The sequence below is a fragment of the Colobus angolensis genome, unplaced genomic scaffold (genome assembly GCF_000951035.1).
Source record: "Colobus angolensis palliatus isolate OR3802 unplaced genomic scaffold, Cang.pa_1.0 Scaffold124, whole genome shotgun sequence".
NCBI classification, from domain to species: Eukaryota; Metazoa; Chordata; class Mammalia; order Primates; family Cercopithecidae; genus Colobus; species Colobus angolensis.
The window spans coordinates 2,266,503-2,285,256 of record NW_012113586.1 but is presented as its reverse complement, the minus strand read 5'-3'; the positions used below and the strand labels follow the sequence as shown (position 1 = coordinate 2,285,256).

General features: G+C 36.9%; 1 protein-coding gene across 1 annotated transcript in view; it reads right to left on the bottom strand.

Moving 5' to 3' along the window:
- Window positions 1-12,760, bottom strand: part of SPAG17 (sperm associated antigen 17) — a 246,415-nt gene extending 233,655 nt beyond the window's left edge. The window contains exon 1 of the mRNA XM_011933064.1: window positions 12,562-12,760. Coding sequence (XP_011788454.1) covers window positions 12,562-12,648 — 87 coding nt within the window. The 5' untranslated portion in view covers window positions 12,649-12,760. The remainder of the gene's footprint in view (window positions 1-12,561) is intronic.
- Between the last annotated feature and the right edge of the window lie 5,994 nt (window positions 12,761-18,754).

Here is an 18,754-nt window from a genome sequence, read left to right as displayed (position 1 = left end):
AAAAACAAACAACCCCATCAAAAAGTAAGCAAAGGATAGGCATACTCTCTTCTGAGAATTTCTAGTCTAACCGGTTGTCTAGCTTCACATCCTGTTTCTATGGATTGTTTGTAACCAGCTTTTGCTGCAACTGTTACTGCTGATTAATATCTTGCTAATCATACGTTATGGAAAGACTGTGTTTTTGTTTTAAGGCTCTGTTAGAAATAACTGATGCACACACTATATTGTCAATTCTTACCTCTGTATACTGTACTTCTGCATACAGACGTTATGTTAAAGAATTACGTCATCCCATGTGATCATCTCACCTCATAATCAAATGACCCCAAATCCCTCACTAACATCCCCCCGCCCTCACTAAACTTAATAATAAATGCTGTGTATATCCAGTGCATTGGCGGCATCATGGAACCAGAAAGCAGTGACACTCCTGGACCCAGCTTTCACTATCTTGTGTGCGTCTATTATTTCTCAACCTGCCGATCAACCTGGGAACAAAGAGAGAGCCCCGCTGCATTGCGGGCTGCTGGCTAGATCCCACAATATAACACAGAATTCTAATTGAAATATATAGCTCAGCCATCTCTGAACATGTACATTATTCAGAGATAGGCTTTGTGTGCAATCCATAAGCTCCTAAAGGGAATGGCTATAATATTTAAAGAAGCCTGGAAATTTTTGTAAATTGCCATGAACAAAGCTTTTATTCATCTCTCTTTTCCCAGCATCACCTCCTATATGATGGGATTGGAAAAAATGAAAAAAAATCAGAATTTATTAAAAAATATCTTAGACCAGAGTGACATCAGCAAGATGGCAAGCTAGAAAGCTCCAGTCCTTCTTTGCCCACCATTAAAAAAAAAAAAAAAAAACTCTAGAGACTAACGTAGCAGTATAGGAGTTATGAAATCAGTCGAATATCTAACAAATGAACGACCAATCAAGAAAACTCGACATGTAATACAGTAGAAAATGTTGTGGCACTTTTACTCTCCCTTGCTTCATGTCCTCGCTGTGGTGGTGTGGTGGTGTCATGGATGGGAGAAAGCAGCCCAATTCCTGATTCCCTTCTGTGAGCCAGAGGAGTAGAGTAAATCTTATTTGCAATGTTCTAAGCTTTCAGTGGGCAACCTAAGGGACTGTTTTATGTCTGATCTGACTCAGAGCTCAGACAGAGAACAGCAGGACAGCTCAAATCTCAGGCTGGCAGAACCTGTGGTCAGTGGCAGGCTTTTCGGTATGTGAAAGCTTCAGGGCAATGGCACACTCATGCATGCCTGGGGAAAGAGCTTATGAGCAGAGGAATACAATGACACATCCAAGGCCCTGAGAGGAAACTGTTGTGAGACTCTAGGAAATTAAGATATATTTAAAAGCAGTCATATATGGGGGAACTTTTTTTAATTAAAAGAAACCCCATTTCTACAAAGCAATACAAAAATTAACTGGGTGTGGTGGCATATACCTGTGGTCCCAGCTACCTGGGAGATTGACTTGGGAAGATTGCTTGAGCCTGGGAGGTCAAGGCTGCAGTGAGCCAACACTGTGCAATTGCACGGCAGCCTGGGTGATAGAGCAAGACCCTGTCTTCAAAAAAAAAAAAGTACACACACAGAGCCAGGAAGAATGCATGCATGCCCAGAAAAGACCTGGGAAGATTTTAAGCCTTTACCCTGGGCTATTGCTAAGGCTCTGGACATATCCTGTAATTAGTGAAAATTTTTATACTGATCTTCAAAACCTGGAAGTGGCTGTTTTTTCCAATGCCCAATTTTCAACGAGGCATACAGATAAATTGGAACATACGGCCCCATTGAAATGTCCACAAAATAAATCTTCAGAAACTGTCCTTGAAGAAATACACACATTGGATTTAGAAGGCAAAATTAAAAAAACAAAAAAAAACTGTTTTAGATATGTTCAAACACTTACAGGAAAATGCAATTAAAGAATTAAAGGAATTCAGAAACTGACATATGAGCAAAATGAGAATATCAACAAAAAGAAATTATTAAAAAGAACCAAACAAAAATTCATGAGCTGAGAAATACAATAACTAAACTGGAAATTTCACTAGAGGGATTAGCAGAAGACTTGATGAGACAGAGGAAACAATCAGTGAACTTGAAGACAGGCCATTTGAAATTATAGAGTCTCATACGCAAAAAGAAAAAAATATAAAGAAAATATATAGAGCAAAAGAGACTTAAGGGATACCACCAAGCAGACCAGTAGATGCATACAGAAATCCCAGAAAGATAAGAGAGAGTGAAAGAGGGTGGAGAGATTACTTTTATTGGTAATGGTTAAAAGCATCTCTAATTTGAGGAATGACATGAATATGAAAATCCAAGAAGCTCAACAAACTCCAAGTATGATAAACCCAAAGATACACATATTGAGACACATAATCAAACTATCAAAAGCTAAAGGCAGAATTTTAAAGACAGCAAGGGAAAAATGACTCATTACATATAAGAGATTCTCAAGAAGGTTATCAGCAAATTTTTCAGGAGAAACCTTGCAGGCCAGAAGGCACTGGGAGGCTATATTAAAAGTGCTGAACGAAAAAGACTGTCAACTAAGAGTTCTATATTCAGCAAAACTGTGCTTCAAAAATGAAGAAGAAATGAATACATTCCCAGAAAACCAAAAGCTGAGGGAGATCATTGCATTAGGCAACACAAATAAGACTACCCCAAGTCATAGAATAATCAAATTCTCAAAGGTCAAGGATAAAGAGAGAATCCTAAAAGCAGCAAGAAAAAAAAAGTAGCAAATAACATATAAGAGTTCTAATTCATCTGGTAACAAACTTCTCAATGGAAACTGTATAGGCCAGAAGGGATTCGGGTGACATTTTCAAAGTAAAAAAAAAAAAAAAAAAAACACCTGCCATCAAAGAATATTTTATCCAGCAAAGCTACACTTCAAATACAAAGGAGAAATAAAGTCTTTCCGAGATAAACAAAAGCTAAGAGAAGGCACCATCACCAGACCCATCTTAAAGAAAAGCTAAAGGGAGGTCTTTAATGTGAAAGAAAAAACACTAAGGTGTGAAAAGAAAATATTGGAAGGTATAAAACCCACTAGTAAAATTAAGTACACAAACAAACCCAGGATACTCTAATGCTGTAATTTTGGTGTGCAATCAGCTAATAATTCTAGTATGAAGCCCAAAAGACAAACCTATCAAAAACTGTAATAGCTATAGCAACCTGTTAAGAGATAGACAATATTAAAAATATGCAAATTGAGACAACATAAAGTCAAAATGGGAGGTGAGTTAAAGTGTGAAGGTTTTTAAAATTGTTTGTTTCTATACTTTTCTAAGCTAAGTGGTCATCTCTTTAAAATAATTTGTAAGCCTCATGGTAGCCACAATGCAAAAACCTATAATAGATTCATAAAAATAAAAAGAAACAAATTAAAATATACTGCCAGAGAAAAATCACTTAATCACAAAGGAAGACAGAAAGGAAGAGGAATTATGAAACAAGAACACAAGCAACAAATGGCAATAATAAGTCCTTAATAACATTGACTGTAAATTGACTCAATTCTCTAATTAAAAAGCATAGAATGGCTCAATGAATAAAGAAAAAAGACCCAACTCTATGCTGCCTATAAGAAACCCACTTCACCTATAAAGACACACATACCCTGAAAGTGAACAGGTATTTCATGCAACCTGAAACCAAAAACAGAGCAAGAATAGCTATACTTATATCAGGTAAAATAAATTACCAATCATGACTGCACAAAGAGACAAAGAAGGTCACTAAATAATGATAAAGTTGTCAATTCAGGAAGAAAATATAGCAATTATAAATATGCATCCAACATCAGAGCTCCCAAGTATATAAAGCAAGCATCAGTAGTTGTAAAGGGAGAGTGTGATACAATGATTGCAGAGGGCCCACTGTCAGTAATGGCCAAATAATCAGACAAAAAATCACCAAAAAAAATTGGAGTTACAATACACACTACACCAAATAGGCCAAACTGATATTTACACAACATTTCACTCAAACACTGCAGAATAAACATTCTTTTCAGCAGCACACAGAACACTTTCCAGTATAGACCATATCTTAGGCCACAAAACAAATTTCAACCAATTAAAAAGAGTAGAAATCATATCAAGCATCTTTTCTGACCACAAAGGATTAAAACTAGAAATCAATAACAAGAGAAACCTCAAAAACTACACAAACACATGGAAATTAAACAACTTGCTTCTGAATGATAAATTGGTCAATGAAAAAATTAAGAACATTAAAAAATTTCTTGAAACAAATGAAAATGGAAAAACAACAAACTAAAATCCATGGAATACAGCAAAATAAATATTAAGATGAAAGTTTATTGGAATACACTTGTATTCATAAAGTAGAAAGACTTCAAATAAAACAACTTAATCATTATATTAGTCAATTCTCATATCTCTATGAAGAAATACTCAAGACTGGGTAATTTTTAAAGAAAAGAGGTTTAACGGACTCACAACTTTCTATTGCTGTGGAGGCCTCAGAAAACTTGCAATCATGGCAGAAGACGAAGGAGAAGCAAAGGCACATCTTACATGGCAGCAGGTAGGAAAGCATATGAGCCAGTGCAGGGGAACAGCCTTTTATAAAACCATAAGATCTTTTGAGAGTCCCTCACTATCACAAGAACACCATGGGAAAAACTGCCCCCACGATTCAATTATCTCCATTTGGTCTCTCTTGACACATGGGGATTATGGGGATTACAGTTCAAGGTGAGATTTGGTTAGGGACTCAGATCCAAACCATATCAGTCATGTACCTCAAAGAACTAGAAAAGCGAGAACAAATCAAACCTTAAATTAGTGGAAGGAAAACAATAAAGATCAGAGAAGAAATAAATGAAATTGAAGCTAAAATATACAGATCAATGGAATAAAACAGGTTGGGTTTTTTTGAAAAGATAAACAAATTGTGAAATCTTTAGCTAGACTAAGAAAAAAGAAAGAAGACCCAGGTAAATAAACTTGGAAACAAAATAGGAGATATAACAACTAAGACCATAGAAACATAAAGAATCATGAGAGACTATTATGAACAACTGAACACTAACAATTGGAAAACCTAGAAGAAATGGATAAATTCCTAACACACACAACTTACTTAGATTGAACCATGAATAAATAGATAATTTTAACAAACCAATATGAATAATAAGATTGAAGTTGTAATAAAAAAATTTCCATCAAATAAAACCCCAACACATGATGGCTTCATTGCTGAATTCTATTGAACATTTAAAGTAAAACTATTACCAATTCTACTCTAATTCTTCAAAAAAATTGAGAAAAAGAGAATACTTCCAAACTCACCCTGTGATGCCAGCATTACCTTGATACCAAAACCACACAAAGAAACAACAATGTAAAAGTTCATAGGTCAGTATCACTGATAAAGTGATAAATATCATTAAAATGGCCATAACTGCAATTACTTTTGCACCAACCTAATACTAGCAAACCAAATTCAACAACACATTAAAAAGATAATTCACCATTATCAAGTGGAATTTATGTAAGGAATGCAAGGATGGCTTAACATAGGCAAATCAAGAAACGTGATACATGGTATGAGTAGAACCAAGAACAAAACATATATGATCATTTCAATAGATGATGAAAAAACATTTGATAAAATTTAACATCCCTTTAGGATGAAAACCATAAAAAACTGGGTATAGAAGAAACATACCTCAAATGATAAAGGCCAAACCCTCAGCTAAAATCATACTGACCAGGAAGAAATGGAAAGCCTTTCCTCTGAGATCTGGAATAGGATGAAAAAGATGTTGAATTATACCACTTTTATTTAATATAATGCTGGAAATCTTGGCCAGAACAATTACGCAAGAGATAGAGAAGAAAGACATCCAAATCGAAAAGAAATATGTCAGATTAGCATTGTTCACAGACATGATTTCATACTTAGAAATATCTAATGACTTCATCAAAGAAACTGTTAGAACTGATAAATTCAGTAAAGTTGCAGTATACAAAATTAACATACAGAAATTAGTGGCACTTACATTCACCAGCAGCATACAATCTGAAAAAAAATCAATAAAGCAAGCCCATTTGCAGCAGTAATAAAATGCCTAGGAATCAATTTTATCAAAGAAATGAAAGATCTATACAAGTAAAACTAGAAAACACTGATGTAAGAGATTGAAGAGGACATACACCAAAAAGAAAAGATATCCCATGCTCATGGATTGGAAGAATTAATACTGTAAAAATATCCATACTATCCAAAAGAATTTATAGTTATGCAATCCCTATTAAAATACTAATGACAGTCTTCACAGAAATAGAAAAAAATCCTAAAATTTATATGGAACCACACAAGAACCAGGAGAACCAAAGGATTCTTAAGCAAAAAGAGCAAAGCTAGAGGCACCAAACTACCTGATTTCAAAATATAGTAAACAAATCACCATGGGACTGGCATATAAACGGACACATAGATCAATGGAACAGAGCAGAGAACTCAGATATAAATCCACAAATTTGTGGTAAACGCATTTTCAACAAAAGTGCCAAGAGCTTACAATAGAAAAGGACAGTCTCTTCAATAAATGGGAAATAAATGCTGCGAAAACTGGATATCTACATGCAGAAGAATGAAGACCCTGTCTCTCTCCACATACAAAAGTCAAATCAAAATTGATTGCAGACTTAAATCTAATGCCTGAAACTATGAAATTATTAGAAGAAAACATTGGAGAAATGCTTCAGAACATTGGTCTAGGCAAATTTTTTTGTGTGTGTAAGACCTCAAAAGCATATGCAACCAAAGCAAAAATAGAGAAGTGGGATCATATCAAGCTAAAAAGCTCTGCACAGCAAAGAAAATAATCAATGAGTGAAAAAACAATTCATGAAGTGGGAGAAAATATTTGCAAATTATCCATCTCAAAGGGATTAATAACCAGGTATTTAAGGAGCTCAAACAACTAAATAGGTAAAAACCCCAAATAATCTGATTTAAAAATAGGCAAAGGATTCAAATAGACATTTCTCAAAAAAGATGTACAAATGACCAAAAGGTATATGAAAAGATGCTCAACATCACTAATCATCAGATAAATGCAAATTAAAGCTCCAATGAGACATCATCCCACCCTAGTTAAAATGGCTTTTAACAAAAACACAGGGAATAATGAGTGTTGGCAAGGATGTGGAGAAAGGGGAACTTTTGTATACCGCTGATGAGAATGTAAATTAGTATAGACATTATAGAAAACTGCATGGGGATTCCTCAAAAAACTAATGATAGAACCACCATATAATCCAGCAGTTCTGCTACTTGGTATATAGCCAAAATAAAGGATATCAATGTATCAAAGAAAGATTTGCACTTCCATGTTTATTGCAGCAGTATTCATAATAGCCAAAGTATAGAATCAATCTAAGCACCATCAACAGATGAATCAATAAAGAAAACTGTATATATGCGGTACATATGCACAGTGAAATACTGTTCAGCCATACAACATGAAATCTTGTCCTTCATAGCAACAAGGATGGAACTGGAGTTCATTATGCTAAGTGAAATAAGGGAAAGATGAATATCTTATGTTCTCACTCTTTTGTGGGAAATAAAAAAGTAGATCTCATGAAGATGAAGAGTAGAATAACAATTATCAGAGACTGGGAAAAGTAGCGAAGAGGGGGCATAGAGTTTGCTTAATGGGTACAAATACAGAGTTTGATAGAAGAAATAAGTCCTAGTGTTTAATAGATCAGTAGAGTGACTATAATTTACAATTATCTATCATATATTTCAAAAAAGCTAGAAGAGAATAATTGGAATGTTTCTAGTATAAAGAAAAGACAAATATTTAAAGTGATGAATATCCTACTTATAGTCATTTCATCTTTTCAAACTATATGATTGTATTAAATTAACACATGTACCTCTAAAATGTGTACCTCTATTATGTATGAATACAAAAATAAACTTGATTAAAAAAAGTTTAAAGGGAGTTATTCAAGTTGAAATGAAGGATGCTACATAGTAACTGAAAGCTATATAAAAATATAAATTTCTTTGGTAAAAAAATGCATGGACACCTTTATTTTAAAAAGTATTATTATAATTTGATTTGCAAATACACTTTATTTTCTACAGGAGTTAAAGAAAAACGTATAAAATTAATTATAAATCTAAGCTAATGGGTACATAGTATAAAAAGGTACAATTTGTGACATCATAAGTCATGCAGAAGGTGAAGCTGTAAAGTGAATTTATATAAGCAATTGATATTAAGCTGGCATCAACTTAAGACAGATTATTATAATTTTATGATATATGTAAGCCCCATGGTAACCACACAGAAAATATCTATAGAATATACACAGAAGAAAATGAGAAGGCATTCTAAACATGTCACAAAAAAAATCAACCAAATAAAGGCACTAATGGAGGTAACAAAGGACACAAAAAATCTGTAAGGCATATAGAAAACAAATAATAAAATGGCAAAAGTAAGTCTTTTCATACCAGAAATTACTTTAAATGTAAATGTATTAAACCCTACAATAATAAAACAGACTTGCAGAATGGATTAAAAAACAACAAACGAAACTACTCAGAATCCAAGTATATGCTATCTGCAGAGATTCACTTTAGCTCTAAGGATATGCATAGGTTGAAAGTGAAGGGACAGACAAAGATATTCCATGCAAATATTAATAGTATCCAAGAGAGAGCAGGGGAAGTTAAGCAACTATAACACAAAAAAGACTTTAAGTCAAAAGTTGTTACAAGAGACAAAGAATGAAGATGCTCAACATCACTTATCATTAGAGAAACGAACATCGAAACCACAGTGAGATATCACCTCCTATTTGTTAGGACAGCTATTATTAAAAAATCAAAAACAAAACCAATAAACAAACAAAAACAAACCTCACCAAAAATAAATAAATAAATAAAACAAAAATAAAAAGTGCTGGCAAAGATGTAGCGAAACGGAAACGCTTGTACATTGTTGGTGGGAATGCAAAATGATGTAGCCACTGTGCAAAATATGGTAGTTCCTCAAAAAATTAAATCCGGGCACAGTGGCTTAATCCTGTAATCCCAGCACTTTGAGAGCCCAAGGTGAGAGGATTGCTTGAGTCCAGGAGTTTGAGACCAGCCTGGGCCACACAGACCCCACAGCCAAGAGGTGAAAGCAACCCAAGGGCCCATCAATGAATGAATGAATAAATAAAATGTAAAAAGTAAGGAAATTCTGATACATGCTACAATATGAATGAACCCCCTGAGGACATTATGTTAAGTAAAATAAGAGTCACAAAAAGACAAATACTATATTATTCCACTTACATGAAGTACCTCAAGTAGTCAAATTTGGAGAGACAGAAAGTACAATGACAGCTTCCAGGGGGTGAGGAGAGGGAAGGATGGGGAATTAATATTGTTTAAATGGCACTGACTGCTAAAGTTAACAGTTCTTCCTCTCACTGTGGCCAACAGAGACTGCCTTGACCATTGCATGGAAAGATTTTAATCTCTATGATACCAAGGCATCTTTGACTCTCTAATGCTGCTAGGGATCATAAACACAATGTCTGTGTCACATACATACTAACACAAAAGGGTATTTTTATAATCGTATCGCCGGCCGGGCGCGGTGGCTCAAGCCTGTAATCCCAGCACTTTGGGAGGCCGAGACGGGTGGATCATGAGGTCAGGAGATCGAGACCATCCTGGTCTACATGGTGAAACCCCGTCTCTACTAAAAATACAAAAAACTAGCCGGGCGAGATGGCGGGCGCCTGTAGTCCCAGCTACTCGGGAGGCTGAGGCAGGAGAATGGCGTAAACCCGGGAGGCAGAGCTTGTAGTGAGCCGAGATCGCGCCACTGCACTCCAGCCTGGGCGACAGAGCGAGACTCTGTCTCAAAAAAAAAAAAAATCGTATTGCCAATGTACCTATTTTCTTTTTATATAATTTGAGATGTGATATTTCACTCATATCAATAAGTTAAATATTTTGGTATATGGATAGCAAAGATAGTGAATGACCATTTCCTTGATGGAATTAATTTAGGAGCAATGTATACCCAGAAGTGGTCTAACGTACATTTTTCTCCCAAACTAAATGTGTCAGATTTACTTTGTGCACATATTAGTCTCCCTACTTAAAATAATCCTGCTCCTTCATTCTACCTGTTCAAATTCTACCCATAATTTAGAGCCCAGGGGAAGGCAAATATTTTACAAATCATTTCCTGACTATCCCAGCCCATATTCATCTTCCTAACCTCTAGCCTCTATTTAATCATTTAGGGCTTAGTGATAGAATGCTTTGTATTATTTGCTATCATTTTATATTTTAAAACCAACTAAAATGTATAGAACAGTTGATAATTATTCCAGCCTGAAAGGACAACCTGAGACAGTGATACAAGGTAAATTCAATAAAACCAAATTGTGAACTTGTTTATTCTCTTTAAAGCCTACCCAACATGAACATGAGTTCAAAAATACTATTGATTTGGATTTTCCAACGAGTTAATTCTAAAAACTGGTTTATGGAAGACTGGAGGAATTCCTTCCTTCTCCCTCACCCCCAACACACACACATAATACAACACACACACTAGCACACACACTCAACCACACATACTTGGACATGAGTAACAAGTGTACAGAAAGAAACGCTCTGGATACTAAAATAATAGAGCACACTATACATGCTCAAAATTCACACACCCTCAGTCATCTATAACCCAAATTCAGAGTCCATTTCATTGGTGGTTAGGGCATGCCTCTGGGCATTGAACTGCTGGGTTAATCTGGGAATTATTCTTTTAGATCAGACATGAAATCAAGCAGAGAAAAATGTGAGAGGAGGTGGAGGGTAGTTGTCTTTTTCCTGCAGTAAGAAAATGTGTATTCCAACAAACTGAAGAAAATTGAGTTCACTCTTTATAGTTAAAACTACATATTACTTTGAGTTCAAATTCTTTCTATTAATACATAAGATTTATTGAAGTTATATTGTTTGAGTAGGATCAAGAAAGCTGAATATTATTTCAGGTTTTCAAGCCATAAGGACAAATAGTGCCTTTAGGTTTTCCATTCAACTAGGAAAATTATAGCTTCATATTTGCAACACTAAAGCTAATGCAGTGTCAGCACCTCCATCAAACTCCGTTGTTCAGCAGTTTATAATTCAAGCAGAAATGTTCACTCCAAGACCAAACTTGGCCTACACAATCTCAAAGAAAATGGAGAAAAAATTATTTTGGCTAGCGCTGACTTATAAAAGCAAAAGAGAGGGTGCTTTTACAAAGTGCTTTGAAAAACATTTTTGAGAATCTGAGAAAGTAACTGGGGATTACTGAGTTGACATCCGGCATTACTAAAGTTATAGAAAGGACCCCAGAATTCCATGACATCACATCAGCATCAGGAGTATCATAAGTACTTTCATGAAATTCTTCATCAGGACTAATTTCCTTATCAAACAGAATTACTGTTAATAGGAAAATAAACAGTTATAGTGGAAAAATAAAGACAAATAGGTAAAAATTTCTCATGAGGGCAACACAAGACTTTAGATCAATTTTCCCTTTAAGTACTAACTCTCTTGTGCACCATATAGACATATATAAAATGAAAAAAAAAATTCCCCAGTTTTAAAAGTAGTTCACAATGGCGGGCTGGAATTTCCAGAAATAACCTTTCTCTTCCCAAATGCTAACTTGTACTTAGAAACAGCTTAAGGTAGAAGGGGATTTCCAGCCACAGGTGACAAGAGCTATTGGGCTCCTCATTCACTAAAGCTGGGTAGGGATCCAGTGAGTTCTGGGATCTCATGCACTTTGAAGTTCTGGGGCAGGTGGTTTGTAGATTGCCTGCTGCCTTTGTGGCATCCTGTGGTAAGCTGGCCGCCAACCCCTCATTGCTCTGATCTCTTACACCTTCAAAATATGTCAAAACTTTAATATAATGGGATCGGGGGGCATTACATAAAAAAAAATCATCTTTTCCTATCTATACAAGGCTCCCTTGTACTAAATACAGTGTAATTCTAGGCACTCCGTGTCTGTTTTCACTCGGCATTTATTAAAGCCCTATTACGGGCCAGGCCACAGATGATTTGATACGATTCTCATCCTTTAGAAGGTGTCAGGAGAAAACGAAAAGTCCACAAAAGGAACTCCAGTACAATTGTGGAGTGCCATCTGGACGACTTCACTGAAAAGGGTCTGAAGGTGTCAGAGCGACACCTCCTCTCTTCCCCACCACGCAGCTCTCACCAGCTTTTGTAATCACACTGACTCACCTGGTGGGTGTTCCCTTCCTTCTTCCCTTAAGTTCCGCTCGTTTATCAAGCACCCCCCTGTCCCTGGGACCCTGGGTCCTGGAACCATCAGGCCATGGAGAGATATGGATGAGAGGGCGAGCCTGAAGGCGTTGTCTAGGAGGGTCTGGCCGGGCCTCTGGCATTGCCGGGGGTGCAGGGAGGGCTTAAAGGGCTCAAGGCTCACCTGATTGAACTGTGCAGCTATGAGCGAGGGTTCCCATATCTTAGAATTGGTGTTCACAGTCCCGCCTTTCTCTTTCTTGGGTGCCATGCAAAGGACGGAAGGAGCATTGGCCTCTAAACTGGGCTCAGGCCCTGCCTAAGCGTCCCCGCTACCAGAGTAACCGAAGCTACGCCCAGTTCCTGAACTACGTCGGCTCCCCTCCCCCAACCCCGTTCAGAATCCTTGGGTCAACCGCTTCCGTCTCCACAGCAACGGAGTTTCAGAGCGCGCGGCAGCTGGAGGGCGGGATTCGCAGTCCCCTGGTCAAATTTTAGGACTTTTCAGAAGGAAAGCTGCACAAGTGGAGGAGAGCAGGACGAGGCTGGCCTCGGCAGGTCGGGCTAAGTTCTGCTACGGTCTGAGGTGTTGTTGTCTAGAAACTCAAAATCTCTGGAATCCCATCCAGGACTCCTCCACCACGATTTCTTCCGATCCTGAGTAACCTAGATTGGAACACTGACCCCTTAAGGGGGCAGCCCATGCCGTTTTTTTCCCAACCGCTCTAATCTGCCCCAAATGCTTCCTTATATGAAGCCAAATTTGTCTCTCCTTAACCTCTACCCTCTCCTCTGGTCTTAGTTCAGCCTCCACCTCTGGGGCCTTAGTAAACAAGTCCAATCACCTTTCCACAAGACCCCTTATCTAATTGTAGGTGGGATTAATGTACTTCTCTGCCCAGACAGCTCCAGTCCTTTAAACTGCCTTTTATTGATTGGTAAATAGATTATTTCTTTTTTTTCCCCTTTTTTCCCACCCTGCACTCATCAATATCTAAAATATCCTGGTTGGACAAATTTCCCAAAATAATGATAGTAATAAAAACCATTGTTTCTTGAGCACTGGTTATATGCTATATACAAGATTATTTCATTTAATTCTCACAACCACCTTATCCCAGTTCCCACAGTGATCGATGGTGCCAGGATTAGATCCCAGGATTATCTGAGTCACAGATCTAGTGTGCATAACTGCTACACTGCTGTCTACTACTGTTTTAGGCCTGCCAAAATGAGGGCTACCCCCCTCTGGAGTAGGTGGGTGTCACCCAGGCTGGAGTGCAATGGTGGATCTCCGCTCACTGCAAGCTCTGCCTCCCAGCAGAGGCAGACTGGGTTCAGGCCAGTGTCCTTCTTCAGCCTCTGGAGTAGCTGGGACTACAGGCGCCAGCCACCACCCTAGTCTAATTTTTGTATTTTTAGTAGAGGCGAAATTTCACTATGTTAGCCAGGATAGGCTGGATCTCTTCACCTGGTGATCCGCCTGCTTCGGCTTCCCAAAGTACTGGGATTACAGGCGTGAGCCACCGTGCCCCGCCAGGGTCTCTGCCATCTTTAAGAGCTGTAACACCGCGAAGGTCCGCGGCTTCATGCAAACTCCGGACACATCATTAAGGGACTTGAATATCAGACATTTTTCTATCGGAAAATGTGAGGGGTCCTGGAACCAATTCCCTGTGGATACCAAGGGACCATTAAAGGAAAACAATTTCTAGAAACAGTCTTTCACGGAAATTTTACCGAAAATTACAAGTTTTTATTTCTTGCTGGAATAAATGCAGTTCATCTTCTTGGGAGGAAATAGATAGATCCTATGGCAGCCTAACCATAGGCTAGATAATTTATATCTGGAAGCCCTCTTTTGTCATGAGAATAAAATAACTGATGCATGGTGATGCCAGAGAGAGATCTGCCAGAAGAGGATTTTCCTGAGAGTCTCTTTAACAACACCTAGGCTGCTATTGATTACTTTTCATAGCATTTTCTCGAAAATTTTGTTCTTCACCAAAATTGTTTTAGCATTTGTAAGATGAAAATTTTCTTTGTATTATGGCAACAAAATAGTCTCTTTCAGACCAAAAAAAAAAAAAAAATCTACTGAATCATTAATTAGATCATTCTAAATTTTGATCAAGTTCTCATAGTTTTAAACTGGGGAAAAAAGTTCTGCCATTTTATTAAAAGGTAGTAAAAAGTTTGTTGGTATTCCAGGATATTTTACAAAAAATTTAACTACCTGTTTGTGCATGTCACGCTACCTTACTAATATTCTTTCTTCTTGAATGTGAATGCACACTTCAAAATAAACCATTACTTGCAATCAGTTTTGACAAATCACTAGCAGATGATTAATAAAATAGGTTGCAGATAAGAAAGGGAAGAAACGGAATAAGCAGAAAAAAAAAGTAAAATTAAGTGTTATTTAAAAATTGCAGAGATAGTGTCACTAGCCATTTTTTTACAAGTGATAGCTGTCCAACCACAATATTGGCAGCAATAAGATGTTTGCAATATTTATTGTGACAAAAACTATCCAGTTGTTCATCAAACATTTTCTTTTCTCCTAATATGGGAGTCAGACATTTTTTTGGCCTTTCTTATTCTTAGATATGAACATGTGACTCAGTTCTAGCCAAGCCTGGCCTTGAAAAATGTCTCCCAGCATTGTTCATACCCTTTTTTCTTGATATTGTGGTGGCATTGAAAACCTTGAATCTCTGAATGATTGCTGTGACACAGAGGTCTCCCCTTCCCCTGAGGATCATCCTGCTTCTCCCACCAAAAGCATTTGCTTGGGACTATTATGTAGGTGAGAATTAAACGTTTTTCTTGAAGCTGCTGAAGTACTGGGGTTTGCTGTATCAGCCAGGGTTACCGTAACGACCCTAACATTTTTTATTATTTTCATCTGAGAGTCACCTGTTAATAAATCTAACACCAGCCAGCCTTTCTGAAACTGCCTGAGAGAACAACCTTGTTACTTTCAAGGAGGCAATACACAATGCTGGCCACCGTGAGAGGCAGGAAGTTGTAACCCCTGCCTCCCCACTACCCCTGCATCAAGTGAGATCTCGATCTTCCTATTTTTCAGAAGATAAACCAACTAGATCCATCGCCTAGCTATCCGTATACATACTTTATAATTTTGAAAATGATTTAAAGGGATTGAACATTTTAAAAGCTAAAAATAAATATTTCAGAATGGAAGAGTGTATTTCTAATATAATCTTTTATAGTTTCCTTGGTAAAGTCCTACCAGAATACATTTAAATATGGAAGGTTTTCCAAAATGCATTTAAGGAGTTTAAAATAAAGGTTTTATTACAGAATGCTTTTTGCCCAGTTTTGGCCTTTTCCATTATTCTAGGGAAAGTGGTATTCTGGATAATTTATGATACAAAATGGGAAGATATTATATGGTAACCAAATTTATAAGGGGTTTCATCATAGAATTGGTCTGTTTAATTTCAGAAAATAGGTGTGAATGACAATGTTCATAGTTTTAAGTAGCAAAAGTCATCCAGCCAAAAAAGGACCCTGCCAAGAACAGAAAAAAAGCATTACCATCTGTCATACATTTATGCTTTTTTGGTATAATAAATTGTTTCCCCCACTAAATATAAGTTGAAACTTTATAAGCATATGCTTTACTACATAAATTTTCCCATATGTCAGTGGCTAAAACAAAACTATACTATTTGGAGAATTTTCTTTCACATTGGCAGGGTTACTCCTGGTTTGTTTGATTTAGTTTTTCCAGTATGAGTTTGCATTTGATATGTTTAGTTTACCAAAGACTGTCCACTTTTAGAGATGCATGATTTCTTTAGGCTATGATTACTGAATAAGTTATTTCTTCAAGTTTTATGCTTTGATCTTATAATTCACTCTTATTCAGGTGTGAAGTCAGTCATATTACTTTTCATACTTGAAAGGTTTAGCCAACTATTGATGCATCCAGTATTTCCATTGTTGTCAGGTAACATCAGGAACTATGGACCAATTCACTTCTAGGCCAGGATTCCAGGTATTCGAAATCCATTTAGCTGCAGCAACCAACTTGCCTTGGGTTAAGAAGGTCTCACAGGTGTCTACTGATTTCTCCGGTTGGTATCTTACATTCAAGAACACCTCTCGGTATACATATGTCTTGTTCACATCATGATCTTTGCATTTCTGACCTTCAAAATAGGGTGCTATAATGCCCTGTCTTTGAGTTTTTATTGTATGTGATACAGAGGGCTAGGTACAGTTACAGGATCCAAAACATATGGAGAATATTATACCTGCATTCTATGGTCAGCATTAGCTTCCTATTTATTTTTGAGTGCTATTTAAAGTGTTGACTTTAATCTTTAAAGCCCCTCATTGTTTAGAAGCCAGTTACTCCAGATATCACATCTCTCCCTATGCATCACTGTGGCAATTAAAATCAGCTGCAGTGCTTGCAGTTTGTAATCCCGTGTGAATTCTGGGGAGCCTGGGAGTAGATCACTTTCCAGAGAAGAACTTCCCTAAGAACCCTCAGTTTCTGTCAATGATAAAAGCAGTATTTGGAGTTTATAGTTTTGGCCTTGAATGTCTTGTCATATATCTGTAAGTGTCTGGAACCATAATTAAGTGCTGTTGATTTAATTTTTATGTTATTTGTAGTGAGAGAGTTTAGAATACCGAATCTACATTTAATGAATCAGAAAAATACCAGCTGTACATAGTAAAAATAGACAAAGCTAAAATTCATCTGTTTCATATTTATTAGTGTGGGAGTTTTCACTCTAGTGTTCTCTCAAGTCCTTCTTTGAATCTAATTTTAATATCTTCAGTGAAGGGATTTGCCCTGAATCCTTAGGGAACCATTTCAAAATCCATAACTCATGTAATTCTTTTCTCTAAATGCTTACCTAAATGTTTGATTTCTTAATGTTTTATCAGATGTCTGTTACTTATAAATGTGTTCTATGTTAAATAATAACTTTCTTTTTGTTGTATACAAGGTAAAAGCTATAGTTGAGGTAAACCTACTCCAATCTAACAGATGACACCAAGTAATATTATGCCAGATCATGGAACAATCTTTTGGAGAGAACAGATGATTTGTACTTGGGCGTTGAGGACCTGGTAGCATTGTATATGAGGCTTAGGTGAAGAGTGGTATCCACCACTTTTCTTACCCATCCTTCTTCAACTTCTCATTCCTTTTTCCAGCCTAACCCTCAGCCTTCTTCAAAAAAAAAATGCAGGATACCACTAGGAAGATTTCCAAATGACTTCCTAGGAAGTTTCTGTCTGACTATGATCTTGTAAATGTTAAATGCAACTGTGTTACTCACCTTTTTCTATCTTACCATGTATGCCAATCCATAGTTCCAGGAATTAATTTTGCTTTGCTAGATTCCAATTTTTTTGTAATATCCTGTAATGGAGGGAACCCCAGCCAAAGGCTGTAGGATACCATAGTGCCCCACTTATTGAGAAGGGGTTATCATTCAGTAGGACCCAATTTTCAAGCCCATAGATCATTTGCTTACCTAATAGCTATAAAATGTTCTTTCTTAGTATTTTATACTATGTTCATCTCATGGTAAGACAATGTTTATCTGATTAAATAAAATTGTATTTCTCAGTTGACTGGTGTTGCCATTTAGAGGGATGGGAATGCTAGAAAAAGAAGGTTCTGGAGGGGTTGAGTGGCAGGTGAGGAAATTATGATTTTGGTTTTAGACACATTCAGTGTGTGTACCGTTGAGACATCCAGATGTCTCAGGCAATTGGGTATGTGGGCCTGATGCTCACAGCAGGCATAGACAGGGGTGAATCATCAGCATATGAGGTTGAGTTTGCCCAGAGAGACCACCAAGTAAACAGGGGAGCAGAACCTAGATCTGAACCTTTAGGAGACTGTGGTTGTGAGGAAGAAAATAGATATGTGACCAAAGAGGTGTGTCACTGAAGCCAAAGGATGCGATGAGAGCATTTTTAAAATGAGGGGGTGTCCAGCAGTGTTAAATGCTACTGAGAGGTCAAGTGAGAAAGACTGAAAAATGCTTGCTGGATTTAGGGAAAAAAAGGTCAGCAGTAGTTAGCTACTCTACTTTAGTTACATTCAGTGGAATGCATTTCGTATGCAGGTAATTTTCCTGCTGTTCTCGGGTCAAATTGATCTTTAAGAGTGAATTCTTAAAAAAATTACATTTCCAATAGTTTGACATGTGGTGGATTTATGTGGCTAAAAGAATTAATATTGTTAAAATGTCCATACTACCCAAAGCAACCTAAATATTCAGTGCAACCCCTATCAAAATACCAGTGGCATTCTTCATAGAAACAGAAAAAAAAAAATTCCTAAAATTTATATGAAACTGCAAAAGACTCTGAAT